The sequence below is a fragment of the Motacilla alba genome, chromosome 2 (genome assembly GCF_015832195.1).
Source record: "Motacilla alba alba isolate MOTALB_02 chromosome 2, Motacilla_alba_V1.0_pri, whole genome shotgun sequence".
Taxonomy (NCBI): Eukaryota; Metazoa; Chordata; class Aves; order Passeriformes; family Motacillidae; genus Motacilla; species Motacilla alba.
In genome coordinates, this window is record NC_052017.1 from 86,364,274 (window position 1) to 86,386,756 (window position 22,483).

Consider the following 22,483-nt stretch of genomic DNA (forward strand, 5'->3'; position numbering starts at 1 on the left):
CAAATCCCCATGGGGCCTGGTAGGAACACACACTTTAGAAAAACTTGTGCTCTGTAATGCAAAACATCTGCTGTTAGGTTTGAGTAGGGTGTAGCCAGTCTTAGAATAGGATATCAAAAGTTTCTTTGGATTTGGTTTGGTGACATTTCCCAAGGGGGAAAAAACTCCAACCCTCCCACATCTTTTGACCAAAATGTCAAATGCTAGCTAGCATATATAAACATACACACACACACACACACATATATATATATATATATATATATATATATATATATATATATATATATATATATATATACATATATAGGTAAGAACCTAACTACTGATAGAAGAAGTTGGTTTCCAACCATCCAACCATCAATAAAGCACAGAAAACGTTTTTAAAGGCAACAATCTGAACAAATTGAATGCTTGCTGAATATACTCATGATGACAGATGACAAGATGAAAACACTGATCTACACAGACAGTAGGTTATGAACAACACAATGCAGTTCTTATCGATACTTGAGAAGGATTCTGGTTTAGACTGAGACTGGCAGGAAGAGTAGTAAATACTGGGATTTTGTTTTTCCAACCTAATGGCCTAGATGCCAGTTCTTAAACCTAATGAACTACCGCAGTGTGGCTACTTTTTGGCTTTGTGATGTCTCTTTTGTTTAATCTACATGAATACCATGAAACATTTCTTTGACTTTAGGTCCTCACTGGATTACTGTCTATGACACGAGTGGGTAAAAAGTGAGGCTAGAAGAAATCAACTTCTTGCTTTAAAAACATCACTAAAAATTGTTCATATATATATATATGTGTGTATATATATATATATATATATATATATGTATATGCTAGAGCACTCACTCTACTTTATTAGCTTGCAGATTCACCCTGCTGCAAGCAAATCTACCCTGCACCTCACTCAAACCTGGCTTTGGTGTCACCAAATAGTAATTATATTAAAAAATTAACCTTCAATTGAATGCAACATGAATTATATTTGTCCAAGTCCATCCATATGCAGAGCAGATCAAGGATGCATTTATTTCCAATTAGCACTTCCCTCCTGAATTGGACATACTATTTCAGTATGGACACTGAAAGCATGCCTTCAGGTCCTGGAATCAATTCCCAAAAGGGGATGGAAGCAATACTCTCATGTACTAAACTATATTCCAAACAAGATACCAGAGGAGGTGTGGATGAGTTTAAGCGTCTGGGGAACTGAAGGTGTATTTCATCACCTAATTGTTTTGGCGGTTTTTTAGAGGATGTGTGCAAATACTTCCAGGAACAGCAATCTCTCAGCAATGCATTACTAGCAGCTTTTCCCTACTTTACAGGAACTACAATAAAACAGTGGTAGTAACGCTACCAGGATTTGCTTGGCTCTTCCTCAATCTGAATCAAGTAAACATGAATTGTAGAAAATGTTGCTTGTTTTCATTATATACAGGCACTATTTTGTTCTCAGGTATCAAAAAAATAGGACAAAATTTCAGTTAAAGTCTGAATAGGACAGAGACTCCCAATATTTATGTAACACTGCATATCAATATATACACTTGCAAACCCAATGCAGAATCCCTGAATATGTTTATGACTTTTGGCATTGTTTCTTTCACAACACCAAATTAATTTTCCACATTGTTATTTTTTAGTATTTCCAATTTTATCACTTAAAAGCAATTTTGGAAAATTTTACCATAAAGCATTAAGATATCTTAGTAAACTGACAGATAGACACTACCAGGTGAAAGATCAAGTCTCCCTAGTCTGTTAAGAGCTTTAAGAGATTTGAGTTTTGTACAGATAAGAATAATAAGGAAATTGTCGAAGTTGGCTTCAGCAAAAAGTGTAGGAAATAAGTGTAGGAACGAAGAAAAAACCCTTTGAAATACAAGTCAATACAGAGTTTATAAAGATGATGCATCCATGGATTTCAGAGATGTCAGCTGACACTCAATAAAGATTATCTGCAAATCAATTTTCTCTTGCAAAATTGCAAACTTCAAGGTAAGCAACTGCATCTCTAGAAGAATGCTACCTCTGCTATTAAACCTAATGAATGCTACCTCCAACCCCAACACCCTTCAGTACCTTCAAAGGAAATTGTAGCCATTTCCAGAGGGAGCATCCATTAAGGTGGCCCTATCTACAGCGACAAATTAAAGTCAATATAATATAAACATAATGTTTGAATAAAGACAGCTGTGGAAACACCCATTACCAATGACGCAAATCTATGGAATCTCAGTAGAATAATGGTATTTTTCCATCCTCAGTGGATCAGGTCCATAGGAAAGGCTACAGTGCAGTATTCCTAGTACTAGGGATCAGCGGCATAGCAATTCAGCTGCTGCTTTTACTGGAGAACAATTTCATCCAGTTTTGCTTTTTCAGGCTTTCTGAAAAGCAATGTTGAACATTGCAGTCATACACCTATTTAAAAAGTTAGGCTTATACCCACAATGGCAAATACTGGAGACGGCATCCAATTTTCCCGGAACAGTGCTTTTTTCTTATTTTAATTAAACAGATTATGGATTTCCTATTCCAATAATCTCTGACAAAATACACATCCAGTATATCCTCCTCCCCTGTGTATTTAAGAGAAGCCCCATAGAGCTTGAAATCAGACAAGCCAAAGTGTACCTGCACACACACACACACACAGCACTGTGCATGGAAATATCATGTGGATATCAACTTAACTTCTGAAAAATGTGCATCATATGTATTTATAATAATGCTAAACTGTTTCTTTTTAAGCAGCCTTTCAAAATAAGTCATTTCTGCTCCCAACTGGTCATGGTGCACCTGTGCTGAAAGCCACCATATTGTAGTATGGCTGGGAAAATGAATGTGTGCCAAGTTCTTGCCCACTGCAGTTTGTTCCTTAATGGATCCAATTAAGCCCGTATGTACAGTGACCTGAAGCTAACATGCTGGGCCATGAACTGGCACACAGTCACCTCTGCCAGCTCTGCTACAGCAGTGCTCAGCCAAGGTACAGGAAGGAAAGGCTAACTCAGACTTGAGTGCCAGAAACACCACCAGCCCTTTGGCACTACACTTAATGGCAATTCCCCAAGGAGAATGATGAAAACCACCACAGTTGAATCTCACAATACCATAAGACCACACTGTCTTGCATTACTACAAGCATTCCCTTCTGAACTCTAAGTTATTGAACACTTCAACACTTCATGTACTAAATACACTTAGTAAGTACCTGCTCCTGGAATGACTGTTTACAGTAAAGCTAAAAACCATCAACTTCTTGCCTACAAGCATTATAGAAAAGATGGCCTCTCCTAAGAAAATCACACTGCAGAGAGCGGTGGGGCTTCTTTATTGGTTGCGTGGTGGTTGTTGTTGTAGGATCTTGGAGCAGGGAGTGTGCTGAGTTGGTTTTTTTGAAAGCTACAATCCATGTACTAAAAACTTATCCCACTGAACTGCTGGTTGCTTTTGCAGATGAGGCAATATAACCATGAACTGGCACTTTTCAAAGACCAGATGTCAAAATGACCAGTTTGATTATTTTCAAGACTGATCTATACTAAACCATTCTTAAAAAGGCTCAGTCTGCTCCAAAAATAATACAGATTGTTAAATATCCAATGGCAAGGTCTTATATTTCTGCTGGTAATTAGACACTTGCTAAACACAAAACCCGAATAATCAAAGTATGTCTTTCATAAGGTGGTATTTTGTGGTTTTGGGGTTTTTTGTGGTTTTGTTTTTTTTTTTTTTTTTTCTAAGCATAGTGAAAATCAGTGAATATTTCCTATTCCGAGAAGGTGTTGTTGGAAGTTTTGTTCCTTATTTTTCTCTTCTTTTTGGCATTATATGTTACTGAACCATTACTGAACCATACAGTTGGTTCCTCATTCAGGTACAGCACACAGCATGAGCTCCTAAAGCTACATTTAATACATGTACCATGGATGGTTCTTCATGGCAAGTCTGAGCTGAATTTGGAACAGAAAGTATCAAAATGAAGCCTCATTTCAAAGGAGGACAAACTAAAGACAGCACTCCATCAGATGTGAATTCTCTATATAAAAGGATTTCATGATGGAAAGGGAACATTTCAAAACAGCAATGTGTTTTCCCAGGTGATTTTACTCATTTGCATTACTGAAGTTAACGGTGTCTCAATCATGGTTTTGATCTTCACAGCAGAGACCCTTCTTTGATCTAAGGCAATTGGTTGAAGGGGAAGAAGAAAACTTAAAACCAAACAAAATAATGCATTTTGATGACTCTTTAAAATTACTAAGTCGAGTACCACAGGAGTATGAAAGATTGTCTCAGAAAATGGGATAGCAAGTGTGGACAATAAACATGTCTTGACCAGTGAGCAAAGAGGTGCTTTAAATGCTGTCTATAAGAACCTACAACAAGAACACAACAATTCAGTGCAAAACTGTGAACTAAAAAGTAATACAATAAAGAAGTTGCCTAAATACCATGGTGGTCGCATTCCACCTGGTTAGAAAGTTGCAGGAGTATTTTAGTAAAGCGTGAAGTTTCCCCACATCCTCCACCATAGCCACCAACGATTATAAAAATGTGTTTCACTTCAGCTTTTTCGTAAGCCACAAAACCAAGGAGATGAAACAGATACTTGATTCAAGCAACACATTCTTCTTATTCAGTTAGTGATGTGCAGATCTTTCAGAATTTAAAATATTAAATGGTATGCTTCCGTATCTTGATAAACCTGAGTCAACCTACTAAATTAAGCCCAAGTCTGTCCCTCAAGCACATACCTGCAAGTGTGCACAAACAGCATACTTAACCCCTCTCATTTAAAACATACAATTTTATCAGTAACATTGCAGCAGCTTATTTTGAGAATCTGAGGAGCAGACAATTTGTGTCTTGTTAGGCAGCCTATTTATTGCAAACCTATAGCAGGACTTTCCTCTTTACTCAGTACCTGAGTGCTTTCCAATCACTTTCCATGGCAATGTATTTTTCAAAACAATATAAAAATCCATACAATATCATAGAAGTAACCTTCCAAATCTGTCAGCACTCCTAGAACTCAAGTAAAACAAACACCTGCAAGCTGTTTGTGCACAAATCTTAAGATATCCTTATCCCTGGATAAGATCCCTTTGTTTCAAGCATTAAATTACTGTCAACAATAAATACAAGGCATGCCTATATTTTGTACAACTCATTATCAATCAAACTCTGAAATCAATTCGAGTTACTGGAAACTGAATGGTGGTTCTTTGGTTAAGCAAGCACATCTGCTACTTTGTACTAGGGCCTCACTGGATTTGTGGAAAAGCTGTGCAAGTATGAAATATTTACCAAAAAAAACCCCACTCCTCATTTACAAAAAGGATCCATTTATAAAGATCCATTGTGTCAAAATGCTTTGACAATCAATACAAAAGGCCTTAAATGTCACCAAAGCTGTATTTTAAGCAAAAGTACATATTCAGGATCTTTGTTTATTAACAAGATATACCTTAATATATTAAGATATACCCTATATCTCAGTAAGATATGTGGCCAGATGCTTATAGGGTTAAAAAGCCCCAAATAAACTAAACCAAAATCTATGCTCTCTCCCCTTTCTTTCTGGTGGTAAAATTTGTTTAAAAAGTGAATGGAACTCAGCCACAGCATTTGAAAACCAACATTAAACAATCCCCATGAAACTTCTTCCAGTTACTGGAAGGAGATGTGACCATCCTACATTACTACTGTCTGAAAACACTTAAGGCCTTTGATTAAATTTAGTTGACAAGATGACTCCACTGGGAGGGTGGATAAACAGCAAAATATTATCAGATTTTGCTGAAAATGGGGGCAAGATTTAAACAAGTCTTCCTATGTCAGTAAGAGGAAAACTCACATTTAACAGTTTGCATTTCTATGAATATCAGGAAGATATTAAAAATACCAGTTTCCAACAACATTACATTTCAGTGCGTGTAAGTGAATAATATTTAAGTGTTATTATGAGTTACAGACAATGGTTGAAGCTTATAAAGAAACACCTTGAGGAGAAGCAAACTATTATATTATACTTTCATTTCACCATGAGTGGTTTGCCCTTCTTTTGCCACCAGATTGCCTAAAAATAAATATTTTGGAATTACAGCTTTCTTTAAAGCTACTAGAGTTTAATAAGACAAATAACTCAATAAATAAAAGCCAAGTTAGTAATTTCAGCAGATAAGATAATGACTCCAGTGGATGTACTTGTCCTCTTAACTATTCTTTTGATAAGACAGAAGGTCTTCAAAGTCTTCAACAAGGCAGCTGACTGTGTGTTGGTATGCAAAGCCAGGGGAAGTAGACATTCTCTCTCGAAGAGGCAAAGTGCACAATAATGTAAGGCCAGCAGATGTTCTAGTGCTTTCTCCTAAAACCCAATCTATGCTTCCCTGTGAGCTGCCCCCAGGCACAGCTGGGAAGGGACAGAAGGCCATGGCTGTTGTGAACCCAAGACAGAAGACAGCAATTCCCTCATGTTGTAGAGGTACAGCCCAGCACCTCCATCACTCTGCAGACATTTTCATCTCCTCAGGACTCTCTCTAGGTGACCTGGGAGGTGGAGGGAGAAAAACAAAAGTGAAAAGTCAGACATAAATCTGCCCAGTGATTCCAAACAATTGTTTCTTATAAAATAAAGGAGAACCAATCACACATGAAGATTTTTTTGTGTGTACTTGGGAGCTCTATCTTTTTCATACAGGGCAACTGGAATGTAACTTTTACAAGCCAGAGACTACAGACAGGTCCAATTAGCAGTTTTTCTCCTTAATTACACAGATGAAAGGAGACAGCACTATTCCTGTGAATAAGCCAAAGAATTATTTCTGACAAGCAGAGAAACCTCTTCAAGATATATGTATAATGAGATAATCTATATAGTTTAACAAGACAGTAGAAACATTAAAATAGCTACTGTTGTTAATATTGTCACAATGTGATTTACAATTCTAAGTAGTTATTCAATTATGAGTTTATTCCTAACTGTATTATTATTATTATTATTATCCCATTCCTAACTGTACAGTTTAAAGATACATTTCTATATTCCATAATTCTGTAACCTCAATAATGACATTACTAAGGACCATACTTTTAATGGAAAAATGGCATACAATGATATCACATTTTTAAAAATCTAGGTATGTTTATATTTTGCCGTATTGTTCATTAGGACATAAAAATGAAGTATTTTGGGGCTGGCTCCTTTTTCATGGCAATGAACTCTTAGATATCCATGAATAAGAGTTTAAAAATTATGTTCAATCATCTCCTAGCACAACAGCAGCATATAAATTACAGGACATAAAAGTATTATCAGCAAATTTTCTAAATGAGCCTTCTGAAGGGGCTGAGAGACATTAAACAAACACTTCCTATATACATGTTCCAATGAGTGCTTTACTTAGCCATATTTTTATTTCTAAAATATGGGACAGCTGAATCATCTTCAATCACTACAATACTCATGCAGATGGGAGTGCACACTACTATATAAAAACCCAGGCACACATTCCCTACACCTGTGAATAGGTACACTGATGTGTGTGAAAACATAATTCATCCAAGTAAGACATTTACAGCTCACCGGTAAATCTGTAATGGCCACGCTGCTTGTGATGGAGTGGGCACAGAATTTGTTGGACTCACCAACATGGCACTATATATATTGGAAGCAACCACAAGTATACAAAGTAGAATTGGTCCTATGATGGCCCCTTCCAGTCCCAGGTAATATGCTCCACCAGCTACTGCAAGGCCTGTCAGGTAAGGGTGACCCCCTCTGCCACAAGAACAATAAAATTACATTAAGAACAACAAACACAGCATTATCAATTAAGAAATTGAAGTTTTACTAAGCTTAGGAAATGACCCAGCTAGCTATAGCTACCCATATTTACACTATAAACTGCTGCCTGAATGACTGCACAAAGGTTCCAAGCTGTGTTCTGTGCTGTATTTGCACGACAGATCAAACACTGTTGTAGCCTGGAACGCTGCTAAGATCCACACTGGAGCAGTTACTTTACAGACATTTGTTGAACAATGTCTGAAGGACTTAATGGCAAACACACTTCCATTTTGAGAGTGGAAAGATGGCTGGTTACACAGACTGTTCATGCTTTATGGTCAAGAACTGCTGAAGTTTAACACAATTAGCAACAGGTAATATGAGGACCCCTGAGCAAAGCCATTCATTTAGCTGATGACAGCAACTTGCAGTGCATCTTTTAAAGAACAGTTTGCATACAGTCTTTAAAGAAATAGCCATGTCTTCTCATTTTGTTATAAAAAAGCCTCTCAGATTGAGTGTTTGCTATCATTAGCTTTTAACATTTTAAGATGAAAAATAAAACAGGATTTTAATGAGCATATTAATATTTACTGAAAAGTTGGGGCCAAAGAATAGCTTTTTGATAAGAGCTCTTATGGCAGCAAGCAAACCATGCCATTTTTATTTTCCATGTCTCACATTCACATCTTGCATCTGTGTTCAGCTGCAAAATGTGAACCCTACCAACAGCATTACACAAAACCTGCTCATCATTCTTCATACTTCATACCTAAAATAATGATGGCAATATGGAATTGTAGAAGAAAAACTACAGCTGAAATTTAGCTTGCAATTCTCAGGAAGTTCCTCTAAATTCTGAGTGTAATACATAGAAAATACCAGCTAGTCAATTCAGAGCTCCAGCAGTTCCTGAAGTTTCTACCATGGTCCTGATTTCTACTCAACTCCCAAATTTTAAATCTTTACCTTCAACACAACTGTGTGCAAAATGAGGCCATGAAATGTGACCTATTAAATCTGACACACCTCAATCATGTCTCACCCAGATCAAACTTAACCTACTGGCAGGAGCAGACTGCTTTCCTGAGGTTGCCTGAAGGTTTATGTTTCTCCAACAATAAACATTATTAATTTCTAAACCCTAAAAACTTCATTTTTCCCAGCATTTGCATCAGTTTAAACATTCTTCTGCCTAGTTTTCTAAACTAAACAACAGATCACCTAATGAAATAGGACTACAGTACAAAGGTAGACATTCAGAAAACCCTGCATAACCTAATTACAGCTATTTCAAATAGGTTTAATCTAATCCTCAAGACATCATGATGCTCACTGTTCAATTTATTGGGAAAAACTATTTTCCTCCACTGACAGAAAATCTATTCCTCTCCCATATATTTTCTGGACAGTAAACAGAGTTTGTATCCTCTACAGTCCAAAAAAAAAATGTATTCTAGGAAGCAGAAGAATTATTGGCTATTTAAATAGCTACTAGCCTTAAATTTATCCATGATTTATTGTTGGGAAAAAAGTGTAATTTCATTATACTTCACCTGTCAGGTTCAATTAATACAAAATAACTAGAGCCACAGTCTATGAAAATTAGTATTAATATCTGGCATATTATCATTAGGTACTCTCTGCTCAGTGTAATTATATTTAGCAAAAAAAAAAATACTAATTTCTAACAACACAGAACTGAACCACTTTATATCCTTACTCTACATTAACTCTATTTTTTTTTTTTTGGTCCCTAAATAGCTCATGGTTTTATCTGCTCTGCATCATTATTTGGCATTAGGAGATAAAAAGAAAATGCTACACACCTTTATTCAGTAATTAGATAAACAGAAAATATAAACTAATTCTAACAACCCAACTGAAACAGTTCATTTTGCTGATGTTGAGTTCAAGACCTCTGAAGTGTCAAAGCTCACAGAAAAGCGGCCTGGGAAAATGAAGGCACTTAGGCTAGTAAAACTGCTTACTATGAGGTTATTCCTGAGCATGAAGATACTGTTTTGCATGCTTCAGAAAAATGAGTTTAATTAAAGGCATCAGTGATTGTCAATCATTTTTACAATGATAATTTAAAAAAGTGTTCAATGTACTTACCCTGATATATCTGAATAAATTGCTGTATCTACAAAATAGGTTGGCAAGAGGTGAAAAATCAAGAGCAGAAGGGCTTTGCATCCCTGTCCTTGCACAAGCCACAAATCTAGGACTGCAGGGACTGCTGCCCAGTATGTCCCCAGAAATGGCACTGCTCCAAGGATTGCTGCTAATGCTAGAGCACAACAGAAGCAGAAGTGAAAAAAAGATCACAGAAACATATTTCACAAATATATTTACAGTTACATTCTGACACTTCTGCCACACCAGTAAGTCCCCCTTCCATCAACTGCTATAAATAAAGCAATGAAGAGGCGCCACATGAGGCTCTTGGTGTTTTATAGCTGTGGTTTAGGAACATTCCCCATATAGAAGAGCTTCAGCAACTGACAGTCATAAGGAGTTAAGAGGCATCAGTTTAGAAAAACTTGAAGTTACACCAATCATGTGGTATAACTTCATTCACATTTCTTACTGCGTAAAAACGCAAATGAACCTAAGCCTCACTCCAACTTACTGCATCTCCTGCAGCCATCCATAATAGTGAGAAAGCAGGCAAACATGAGATTTATGACTTATATATTTCTTATATATTTCTGTATGCAAACGTGTGCACACAACTGCACGCCCTTCTCCTTATAACAAAGACCTGTTGTAATCTAAAGCAATACAGATCTGCTGACACTATAATTTAATGCACCTCCTGTATTATAAACATAATACAAAGCACAATTAAGTGGGTGTTTTGGTTTTTCTTTTTGGTCTCATAAACCAGAAAGCAAAAACCTTTAAGATTTTGCATGTAGTTGAAAAAAAAAAAAGACTGATTATTTTCTAAGTAGGTATAGTGACAATCAATGCCTTTAAGACAGTTGCACTTTACAATACAGCAATTTCCAATTATATTGGGGTTTGTTGCTTCATAGTTTCCCCTTATGCTTCCTTGTACACAAACATTTTGCAATTACTATTATTATCATTCTTTTAAGAGAAAGAAGGGCAAAGAGAAACAAGGGAGAAGGTTCTTCTCTGAGCAACTGTCCAGCCATTTCCAAAACTAAGATTAAATAATAAAAGAAAACCAGTGTCTGGTAATACAGTCAGACAATAATACTGAGAATAAGAAGCATTCCTTTATCATGCATTTCCATGACAGCACATCTTCCTGCATTTAGGCATCTTGAAAAATCAGCACCTGTCAACTGTGAAAGAAACAGAAGCCAAGAAAGGTAGAATAAAGTTAAAACCTGAAAACACTTGGACTCAATACAAGGGAGAAGGAATTGGATCTAGCAAACGAAACAGAAAGAAGAGGTAAAATAGCTGGCAGGGAATGTGTTTTGAAAACAGAAAAAGGCAAGGCTCAGAGTAAGACAGAAATCAGGGCATTCTCTCCACCCTTTGCACAGCCAAATTCTCCAAGATCAGACCTAAGCTTGTAAGCAACACTTAATATTTCTGATTTTGTACAATAAATAATTACATAATGTTATTTATAAATATAATTGCTCAAATTCTTACCAGATGGTATGAAGACTATGTTAATCCCAAATATAGTGTGAGTCAGCCAAGTGTAGAGTCCATAGAACCCAGCCATTTTGAGGGAAGCATCAAACACACCTCTAAAATGATCAAAGAAACTCTGTTAATTTTTATTAGCAAGAGGATTGATTCCAAGAACTATGAAGATACACACTCAGGTTGCTTTGAATAACTGAAAAGCCATCAGTGCTACAAATAACACATCTCAAAATGTAACACTGAACCCTTTATAGGTCTGTACCCTCTGAGAAGAATAAATATTCACCACATAGGTAATTAAAAGCATTTAGACACAAAAAATGGGCTCCAGGGATAGATTCCTTGAAATAAACTGCTCAAGTATCAGACCACATTATCTGTCAAAAATAACCTGTTTTCTACGAGAAGCAGTACCATTCTACATACAAAGTACTTTTTCTTTCCTCTTTTCCACTTCCAGGTGTTCATTAATTTTCTTTATCTGCTTACATTTCTATACCTACCCTTTTTCACTGGATCCCCCCAGCTTTTAGGTTGCTTACTAGGCTACATTATTAAAAACCAAATGGCAAATCTGGGAACCTAATTCAATCCTGCTGAAACAGGACTGAATCCAAAGTTCTTCTCTCTTAAGTGTGACCACGGCTCCATGAGACAGCGAACAGGATTGCTAAGTGCTGTGACATTTTTACAGCACTAGGGCAGGTACACATGTGGAATATCCCATAACTGAACTAGAAACCCATGCCTTAGATCTACAGTCACAAAAACCATCATCTCAAACTGCTAAATCTCCTTATTGTATTATGTTAGTTTTTCACCCATATTCAAGAAGCCAAGTCTCCTGAAATCACTATTTCAGCTTGAGTCCAAGTAACCAAGTCCCACAGCTCAGAACAGTTCTAACAGTTCCATCACTGCACAAGTGGGGGCACATGCACCCTCTTAGCAAAGATAAATGTGAAGTTTCCTGATGTTAATTTCCCATTCATAACTCAGTGATTGTGTCTTGGCAGTTTTGGGAACTGTGGCAGCAGGGCAAAGAGGACAGGAAACCATACAACAGCAATCTTTGAAGGGCAGAAAAACTGCCCTTTCTGGATCTAAAGTCTGTAACAGCACAGTTTCCTTCCTCCATTGAGTCCATAAAGCCCTGTAGCAAAGAAACCTGTGATTCTGTGATATTAAATTAGTAGGCAGAATCTTTCTTGAGCTACCAAGAAGTCCAAGACTCCCAGTTTTTGCTCCTTTGGCCACTATCCTCATTTTTATTTCTGTAGGCAGTGTGCATATTTTTGCCATTGTTTCCTACCTAAGGGCTCACTTTTAGATTTCTACATAACTCCAGAATCAAAATTATCTTAATTAAAATTCATTCACTGGAAGCTACGAGTGCATAATAAACCTTACACATCAACGCTACTGTTCAAAATTTGAGATTCTCTTAACAGACTAACCAGAAACAACTGTTGTCAGTCATTTTCCCCTCCAAAAGAGGGAAAGGAAAAACAAAGAAAAAAAGCAAGCTTAAAAGAATGACCTGAAATAAAAAGTCTAATCTTTGACAGGCAAGAATAACATGGTGCAAAAGGAAAGGCAGAGAACATTTACAAATATGTGGTGGCCCCAGTAAAAAAAAAGAGCTTCAATACTTATCAGTTGAAATGAACTTTTATTATATTAAAATGGAAAGTCAGGCCAATATAAATAAAATCTACATATTTTGAAGTGTGACATACTCACTTGTATTTGAGTTATAAGAAAAGAAGTTTCAGACATTAAAAAAAATTGGCAAGGAGGCAAGAAAATCCCAAGATCCAAGGCCACAGTAACAATGCTAAATGTGAGTTTGCATTTGAAATTCAAGATATTTTCATACTTTAGCTACTCAAGTCTTAATTTTCTGCATTTTTTGTGACATTTAACTCATGTCTACTCTTTCTGAGGATATCATAAGAGCATAATATCTTTCTAAGAAGAACCTGTGCAGTAATCTTCAAGCAAATCTTTTTCTTATCCGACAGGAACTATGGCACAAACACATCACAGTTGTCAAAAATTTTTGTAACAGTCCTTGAGTATCTCCTTATTTTTTTCCAAAAAGCAGTTTTCTGTACTGTAGTAAAATTAACAAGGTCTTAACATTTTCTATAGGTATGCACCAAAACTACATTTCAGTGTACAAGAGATGAGACAGGCCTCTAGCTTGAGAAAAGTATGTGAAGTATCAACTTCAGCTGAAATTAAAATAACCACCTACAAGCAATCATTTTAGATTTCCCCAGAGAGACCACAGAAGAAGAGAAGACAGTGCTATTATGGTAACCAATAGAGAGACAGCAACCCAGGGGAACAAAACATTGAAGGTGTCTAAAAAACAAGTTGCTTTCTTAGTCTCAGCTCAAGGACTTGGCAGACAGATGCACTGGTAGAACAACAGAAAAACTAGTCCAGGACTAACAGGTAGTCCTGCTCTGATGTCATTCTGCAAGTTGACACATAATATGTTTCAAAGGCCAAACAATGCATACCTGATAGAGTGTAGAACAGTACAGCATCTCACTGGCTCCATGCTTTTAACACTCACAACTAATATACTGAGAGGAGAAGCCACTTCACAGTGCTGGGAAGTTAGGAAGTGACAATGATGAAGCATGAGGAGAGAGGAGGCCGAACCTAGTCTCATTCTCCTCCTCTCCCTTCCCCTGGTGTGTGTCTGCCTCAACTGAAGTAATAAAACAAAACAAAGGCACAGGGGATACTACTGTGTGGCAGGTGTGAACCATGAGGACCTTCATCTCTCTGAAAACTCATATTTGTTACTTTCTGGTAACTGACACAAAAACTAAAAATTTTATCTTAAAGTCTGGAAATTCATATCTATTTTGCTTCATGGTTAAGGCAGCAAAAAAAAAAAAAATCTGAAAACACTAACTAGAATTTTATCAGCAGTTTGTTTCAGCTACTCTGCACCTGAGATACCAGACCTTAAAGATGATGTGGGTGTGCTAGTGCCAGTGCTGCATGAATTTATTACCATCTGTAAAATGCAGACCTTCCTGGTGTAATTATGACAGTAAGTAAGTTTCATCTCTTAATACATTACTGGCACACATACATCTTCTTTTCACATACAAGAGTAATTGTAAGATTCAGAAATCAGAAAATCCAATTGCTGCTCACGTCTCACTTTGGCACTGTATCTGGATGAACCACTTTACCTGCAAGAGCTGTCATCTGCAAATGTGTAATTTATGAGCACTTCATGCCGATTTGGCACAAGGAATACTCAGACATACATATTCCATTTTAGTGAGCTTTGAAAAGCATGTAAAATTAAAATAAATAAAAATCAGAGGACATGGGTCATACTACATATTATTCAGAATAAAAATGAAGAAACTTCTGTGAAATGCTTCTGCACAGCTGGCCTACTTTTTTTTTATTTTTGGGTAAAAGTTCATTTTACTAAGGTCTGTCCCTAAGGTAGTGAATTTGCTTGTAGACTCCACAAGGGAAAGGGCCTTTTCAGGGTTTTGCGGATTTTTTTTATTCTCTTTTACAGACTGGCCATAAAAAGTCTAGAGCACCCCTTTTATTACTACTGTAGCTTATATCAAATGTAAGTCCACCTGAATTCAGGTGCACTTCACAGAGCCTGCAGATAAAGTCTGCTCACTGTTACTGACACAATGAGATTTCAAAAATTTCAACCTAATGCTGCAGCAGCCCCCGCTGAAAAGAGCCCTTCAGCTCAGATCATGGATTTTTTGACCTTGGAGGTTATTTGATTTTCTAGATCTCTGCTCCGAGAGCATTGGAGGAAAAAAGAGCATATGGGCTGAAATAATGAGAATTTGAGTTACCAAAAAGATTAGAGTAAGCATATCATAAATTCAGAAGAGGGATTTTCTGGTTATTATACTAAATTTATATGAACAGGCATATGAACCCTGGCTTGTAAATGGGCATGAGAGTAAAAACTAGAAAAAAGTGGTATTTATCTTTGGAAAAGTTTGCAAGAAATAGCATTTCTCTAAATTCCTTACAAAACCCTTTACAATCCATACAACAGTTTATAATCCAATTAAAATGCAAGCTTGGTAAAGACAGCCAAAGACACTGTTGGAATAAGACAATTTCACTCTTGTCATCTTTCTCACACCACTGATGTTTGGTATTTTCCCATATTCTCTGAGTACACACTAAAAGGATTGTACTACATCTTTGTTGCAAACCTTTCTGTACAGAGAACTGACTAGTTCAGAATGATGCTTTAAGAGACCTCAGCTATTCAGCTTCTCTTGGGAATATAACCATCACATTTTAAAAGAGAGTTCAAAGTATAAGAGAAATGCATTCAAAACTTCACAGCATGGTTTCAAAATTTATCTTCAGAACAGGTTAGCTCAGAAGTGTCCCAGGAAAGGAGCCCTTCCATTCCCCTGTTCCAAAGATTCACTTCTGTCCCAGAGGAACCTTCCTCTGTCTACCTGCCAGCACGTTCTTCATTATGTGCCATGACACTTTCTACAATGAATTCAGCTTTTTCATTTTTACAGTGAATTCATCACAATGGTTACATGATGGGTTAGTTTTAACAAAATAGCTCAGGTCTCCATTCCCCAGCCAACTCATAAGCAGTGACCTAAATAGTTGCATTCCCACCAGGAAAGAAGCCAGTACACTCATGGCTGGAGAGCAAGAACATATCAGTGCTGTCTTACCCCAGCTGACATTAACACTCACTGTCACCATAACTTCAAAAGCAAAGTACTCTCCATGGTGTGCGAAGAACTTTTCTTTCTTCACACACCACCAAGATCTGTTGCAAAAGACAAGCTGCCAGTGACAGCTATTATCTTTGAAAAGACCAACGCATTCTTCTTCTACAATGATCCCCCAAATTTCAAGTGATCACCAGGTGAACACTGAAGAATGAAATTACTTCAGTAAGTCCTTTTGAAAAAAACCTCTTAAGCTGTTCTTTGACACTCTTTAAGCACTCTGTTCTTTTAGGGATAAAAAAATGTCCCTCTTTATATTTCAGTTTCAAATTTAACATGAAAGTAAGCTAAGTGCACTAAGATAGATTCCAGCTACGGATAAAGCTGAAGTGGCAGGAAGCATTTCTTGACAGAGTAAGATCATCTCAGGAGCACTGTAAATATGCAAATTACTTTCAGAGATGACTCCATGACAAGATTTTAACAGTTTTGCTGCTGAAATTAATTCTTCCTCATGAATGATACAACTAAACAAAAGAGCTCCAACATATGCAGGCTAGTAATGACACTAATCAGATAAAGTGATACAGTCTTCTATCAAAGCATGGTTCCTCCAGATGGTATAACTGATGCAAATACTGCATACACCTCCCAAGGTGTTGCCCAGGACAAGGCTCCAATGACTTTATCAAAACACCATTAAAGTGTGGCAACCAGTCTGAAATACACAGTGGCACACAGACTTTCTTCCCTAACAGAGAAATGTCTAGATTCTGTGAAAAATAACAATTAACCTGTGAGAAATTCTATATCTGACTATTTCTTTAAAATGCCTTTGTATTTGTATTAATTTTTTAATTACTACTTTGGCCTGTAATTGTAAGCTTACAATTATTCTTCTGAGAAACACATTTGAAAGGACCATTTATTTCTGAATCACCTATTTCTAACATTTCCAGATTTTTATCATGATTAGACAATTTTTACACTGATCTTAAAATTGATCTTGGAACATAACATATAAAAAGGCAAACTTGTTCACACCAAACATCTGTCTAGCCAGCATCCCATCTCCAGTAGAGTCCAGAAGCAGATGCTAAGGGAACCAAAGAAATAGAGAAACCTCTTCAACAATCCCCCCTGAGCATTCTTCCAACCTCTACTTCCACCTCAGGGGATATTATGAACCTCATAATTAATCTTCAGTTAATGTATCTTGTTAGTCCTCCTGTTCAATCATGAAAGTTGCTGCAACTCCAGTGTTCTTTTGCAAGATCTTACCCATGCCCTTCTGCCTGCTGCATGAACCAACAGACTTTTTGGAAGTGCCTGGTCACTTTGTGGTGATGCTGAGATTTTATCCAAGAAGGGACCATAGACAGTCCAACTCAGTCATCCTTTTTACACTGGTTCTGATTTTACAAACTTCAATTGTGTAACATCCTTTTTTCAAGGCTGAAGAGTCCTAATGAGCTCAGTCATTCCTCATAGAGAAACTGATGCATGCCTTCATTTCTCTAACCAGTCTTGTTGCACTCTTAGCTTTTTGAGATACAGGAACCAGAATGACACACAGTTACTCACAGTTCCATACAATGGGAGTACTATTCTGTGTTTCAGTTTTATAGGTCTATAGCAACAAATCTTAACGTTTGATATGCCTGGCACATGTTTTTTTAAGTATTACCTATCACTGAGCCAGCCTGTGTACCAGAAAATATAGCTCCCAAGTGATAAGAGTCAGCACAGCAGTAATCAGTTTATGTGTGAAGTTAGGACTGGTTCTCCCTCACATGCATCACTGTCATCTACAATACATTTCATCAGTCATTTTACTTCCCAGACACTGCTGTCTTCTAACTGACTTTGTCTACAATCCTGCTGCATCCACGACTTCTCTGGGAAACCTGTTCCAGTGTCTCACCACTCTCACAGTAAAGAATTTCTTCCTTATATCTAATTTAAACCTACACTCTTCCTGTATAAAGACAATATCCCTTAGCCTTGAAAGTCTCAGGAAAATGATCCTGTAAAAAGCCTTTATTAAATTTTGGTAGAACACAGCACACATATGAACTTATTAAGGATCTTGCTTGCCCACACTTCAAAAAACATGAGGAATGAGGCAGAACTTCTCTTCAGTGAAAACTCCACTGATTCTTTGCAACTAAATCATATTCACCAGGTGCTGGTTCCTACTAAGCCCTACAGTACCAATACCCATCCAGCCTACAAGTATGTACTTCCTGGGTTACCTGGAACAATTTTTTTTTATTTTGCCCCTGAGATTTCTATAGTGACTTATCATCAGTAATTCCCAACAATTTGCTATTGCTTATTTAATCTGGTTTTTTTTCTAGAAGCTCTTCTACAGTCACTATAATTTCTGAGAGATTCTGCTTTCCATAATAAAGCTCATCCATAAGAAAGAGGGAATCACATTGTAAAACCTACTTACCTTCACAGCAGTAAGCAAAACAGCATCAATTTACCTCCCCCCCTGCAACAACCTGAGCCTTGTGCTTGCTGAATACCCCTTGTCATCCCCTCAGCCCACTCACTGCTTGTTGCTCCTGTCGCATGTAAAAAATTATACTTTTGTTTAATAGCACTTTATGGAGCTTTGAGTAAATGAATCCAACTCAGCACCTATTTCTAGGTGCTTTATGCCTACTTCTATCTGCTGAAGTTTATGATCCTTTCATTTCATAGCAAAAACTTCAGCTTTTAAGAGGATAGTTTCTCATTTCCATGGCCTTTAATATTTCGTTGTTCAGATACGCACTCTCTTCCCTTCAGCCTTACTCAGCTATTAGCATGCACTGGCATTAATATTTATTGCTCCCCACACAACTTGTAAGGATGTAAATTCTTTAGGATTGCCATTTTAGCTTGAAAAGTTCATTACTGAGAACAACAGCTGTCTTGAGTCAATACTGCTTGAGATCCATTGCAGTCTTATATTTAGGAACTCCTAGGCTGTTCAGATTATTCCTATTATAAAATTATGAAACACAAGCTTAAAGAAGGGAGTATTTTCATTTCTTATGTTGGTGGAGACAATATACAATGGATTGACCTTATAACTTGAAGGAGTGAAAAGCTAAAGCTGTGATGTTAAATCTTGGAAATATCAGGAAATCCTGAAGTTTTATGTAAGACTTCGTGCTGTCTTCTTACAATACAATAGATCTGTATTTTAGACAGTAGAAATCTAACCAAGGTTATAAAAACACATACTGCAACATTAAAACACACATAAAGAATTATCAGATGTGCAAACACAGAACCCTGCAACATTATACTAAAAATAATTCTAATATTATATTTTTATTCTTAGAAATACCTGATGGAATAACTTTCTCCTATATAATTAATTAAGTCTTTCAGCAATCTTTTTCTTTCTATCCCTTCCAGTTTGCCTGCCTTAGAAGCAAAGAGAAAAACTAATGGCTGATCTAAATTCCAGATATAACTTAAGCATCACTCTCTTTACTGGTACAGTTTATGTCATTACCAATTAATCATTCATTCAAATATTGGGCTTTGAGCTATAGGTAACTTTTAAAAAGTTGCTGTAGTAAAGAAAAGCAGTGTGTAAATAAAGCCTAAGTGCAACACATAATTAGGGGACTTGTACCTAAGATGCAGTGTAGTTACAATAAAATGTGCTCCCACTCGACATGCAGTAACCCACATCCTCTGCATGTTTACAGATATTTTTGGTCTTAAAAAACACTGGACAGACAGAGAATTACACACTAGAAATACGCACTAAGACAAACTACTGTTAGAACATACAAAACATGCCATTTGCAATATGAAAGAAGCCAATAGCAAAATATCAGCACTGTCCCTCATAAAGCAAGGAGTCCTCAGTAGCCTCTCAATGTGTTTGATACCAGCCTGCAGGGCAGAGAGAACAGAACTGTCTGCTTCAGCATCAGGTTATGCACTTAGATAACCTTGTAAATTAAGGGTAGTAAACTGTAAAATTCAGATGAAATTTACAGACTGTGACATGCTTCACCAAAATTATATATGTATAATAATGAACTTTTTTTTTCATAGTTTCAGGTAAATTTTGGAGTAAAGATTAAGTATGAGCAAATAAATTATTTTCTGAAATTTTCTTTGAAGATCCATTTTCTTTGAATAACTGATTGAAATAATGTGTACATAAAGCAATTCACAGACATCTTTTGTTTTTAAGAAGTATTTTCTATATAAAAGGCAATACGGGTGAAGACAAATCCTAGGGTGGTCCTTTTTGCAAATACAAGAATATTTAAGACTAAAAAAGTGGTGTGAGCAAGTCACGTGTTTATTGCTACTAAAATAGGCAGCTTAAAAATACTACTATCTACCCCACTAAAATAATCAAGTTATGGTTATTTTCAGTTTGGTTCAGCATATGTACCAAAACAATGTGGCATCTCTTATAGATTTACAGACTACATTGTACTCTTTTTCCAATAACTCAGGCAAAGCTTTCCTTTCTTCAGTGTAATTAAAAACAAAGTATAAGTGTCTGTTATCCCAAATTTTAGACTAGGCAATTACTTCATTAGAGAATCATACAATCATTTAGGTTGGAAAAAACCTCCAACATCATCCAGTCCAACCTTTGACCCATCACAACCCTGTAAACTAAACCTGTCTGGTTGATTCTTAAATACTTCTAGGAATGGTGATTTCACCACCTCCCTGGACAGTCCACTCCACCGTTTGACAACATTGTGAAGCAATGTTGCAATGAAGGAATGTCTTTCTGTGAAGCAATTCTTCCTAATGTCCAACTTGAATCTTCCCTGGTGCCACTTGAGGCTGTTTCCTCTCATATCTGAGAGAAGAGGCCAACCCCCATCCGGCTGCAGCCTCCTTTCAGGAGTTGTAGAGAGCGATAAACCCCTCCCAAGCCCACTTTTCTCCAGGCTCAACACCCCCAGCTCCCTCAGCTGCCTCTCACAGGACTCATGCTCAGACCCTTCACCACCTTCAACTGCCCTCCTCTGGACTTGCTCCAGCACCTCAATGTCCTTCTTACATTGAGGGGTCCAGAACTGGACACAGCACCCAGGGTGTCACCTCACCAGGGCTGAGTACAGGTGCCCTGGTCCCACCAGCCACGCTGCTGCTGATACAAGCCAGGATGCCATTGGCTTCATGATTAAGACAGAATCATTAAGACAATTGTTCAATTCTAGTCCCACCTCATAACATACACCTTAAGCAAAGCTTGAAAAATTTCAGTAAGGTCCTATTAAATGCATTCCTGTGACATAAGATTTCAGCAAGAATTAACTTCTGCTACTAAAGAACATTCACTGCATGCAAAAATTCTGTCAAAACACAATCAGTTAACAGTTTTCTTTGAAAAATTAATCTGAAAGAAATAATTAATGTTGCAGTAAAATAAACAAGATCACACATTTTGCTTTTTCTAAGCATTAGCTTAACATGCTGGAAGATTATTGTTTTCTGTGGGAATTGTATCATTGTCTCATTTTCTCCATAATCACTGCCAGGATGCCACAGCAAACCAATTAGATGTTTAAACAGCTGAGATTTTTGTTTGTTTGTTTATTTGCATGCTAGCTCTTTACAGATCTCTTTAGATGTTAATAAATAAAAGTTGAAATTTCATTAAGAACCTATTTCATTCATCAAGACACTATAGGTTTTTTCCACATCAAATCTTCCTTTTGACTTTCCAGCCAATTTCAGCTAAGGATAAAAATTTCCTATTTTGAAATAAGTAATATTTTAAGTAATTTTTTTATAACCAATGAAATATCTGCTCAAATTTGAGGCGTGCATGGCAAATGGAGAAAATGAAGCAAATAATGATAACCTTTCTCAAATTGAAAACAAAGAGTACTCATCTTCCTGGCATTACTGAACAAACTTCCACTAACACAAGTTTCAAGGCATCACTCAAAACACTGATCTGGCTTTAAGACCATTTCACAATGTAATCAGGCCCCACCAGAACTGAAAGCTGCAGTAACTTTAAGCCACAGCCATACCCGTGTGCATGCACTCATGTGAAAGTATCGCACACACTAAATTGCACTGAGGCCGTGAGAACATGCAACTTAGTAATGTGCAATATCTCCACCAGAGCAAGCAGAATGGGAGCTTCAGGGAAGAAGGGTATGGTGCATTCAGGAAGAGAACGACATGCTGCTCAGGGAAAGGAAAATGGTTCAGGCAAAGGTGTGCATGCTACTACTTGGAAACCTGTGATTTGGAGAATTACTGCTTCATCCATTCAGGACAAAAACAAAACAAAAAT

The 22,483-nt window shown here is 36.9% G+C and overlaps 1 protein-coding gene across 2 annotated transcripts in view; it reads right to left on the minus strand.

The window, feature by feature from the left end:
* Positions 1 to 798: 798 nt before the first annotated feature.
* The window catches only part of TMEM245 (transmembrane protein 245), a 76,749-nt gene continuing 55,064 nt past the window's right edge, over positions 799 to 22,483 (minus strand). For both annotated transcript variants that reach the window (XM_038126749.1, XM_038126748.1), the window contains 4 exons: positions 11,459 to 11,559; positions 9,938 to 10,112; positions 7,616 to 7,810; positions 799 to 6,579 (listed from right to left, as the gene is read on the minus strand). In XM_038126749.1, the coding sequence (XP_037982677.1) occupies positions 6,534 to 6,579; positions 7,616 to 7,810; positions 9,938 to 10,112; positions 11,459 to 11,559 (517 nt within the window). In that variant the 3' untranslated portion in view covers positions 799 to 6,533. The remainder of the gene's footprint in view (positions 6,580 to 7,615; positions 7,811 to 9,937; positions 10,113 to 11,458; positions 11,560 to 22,483) is intronic.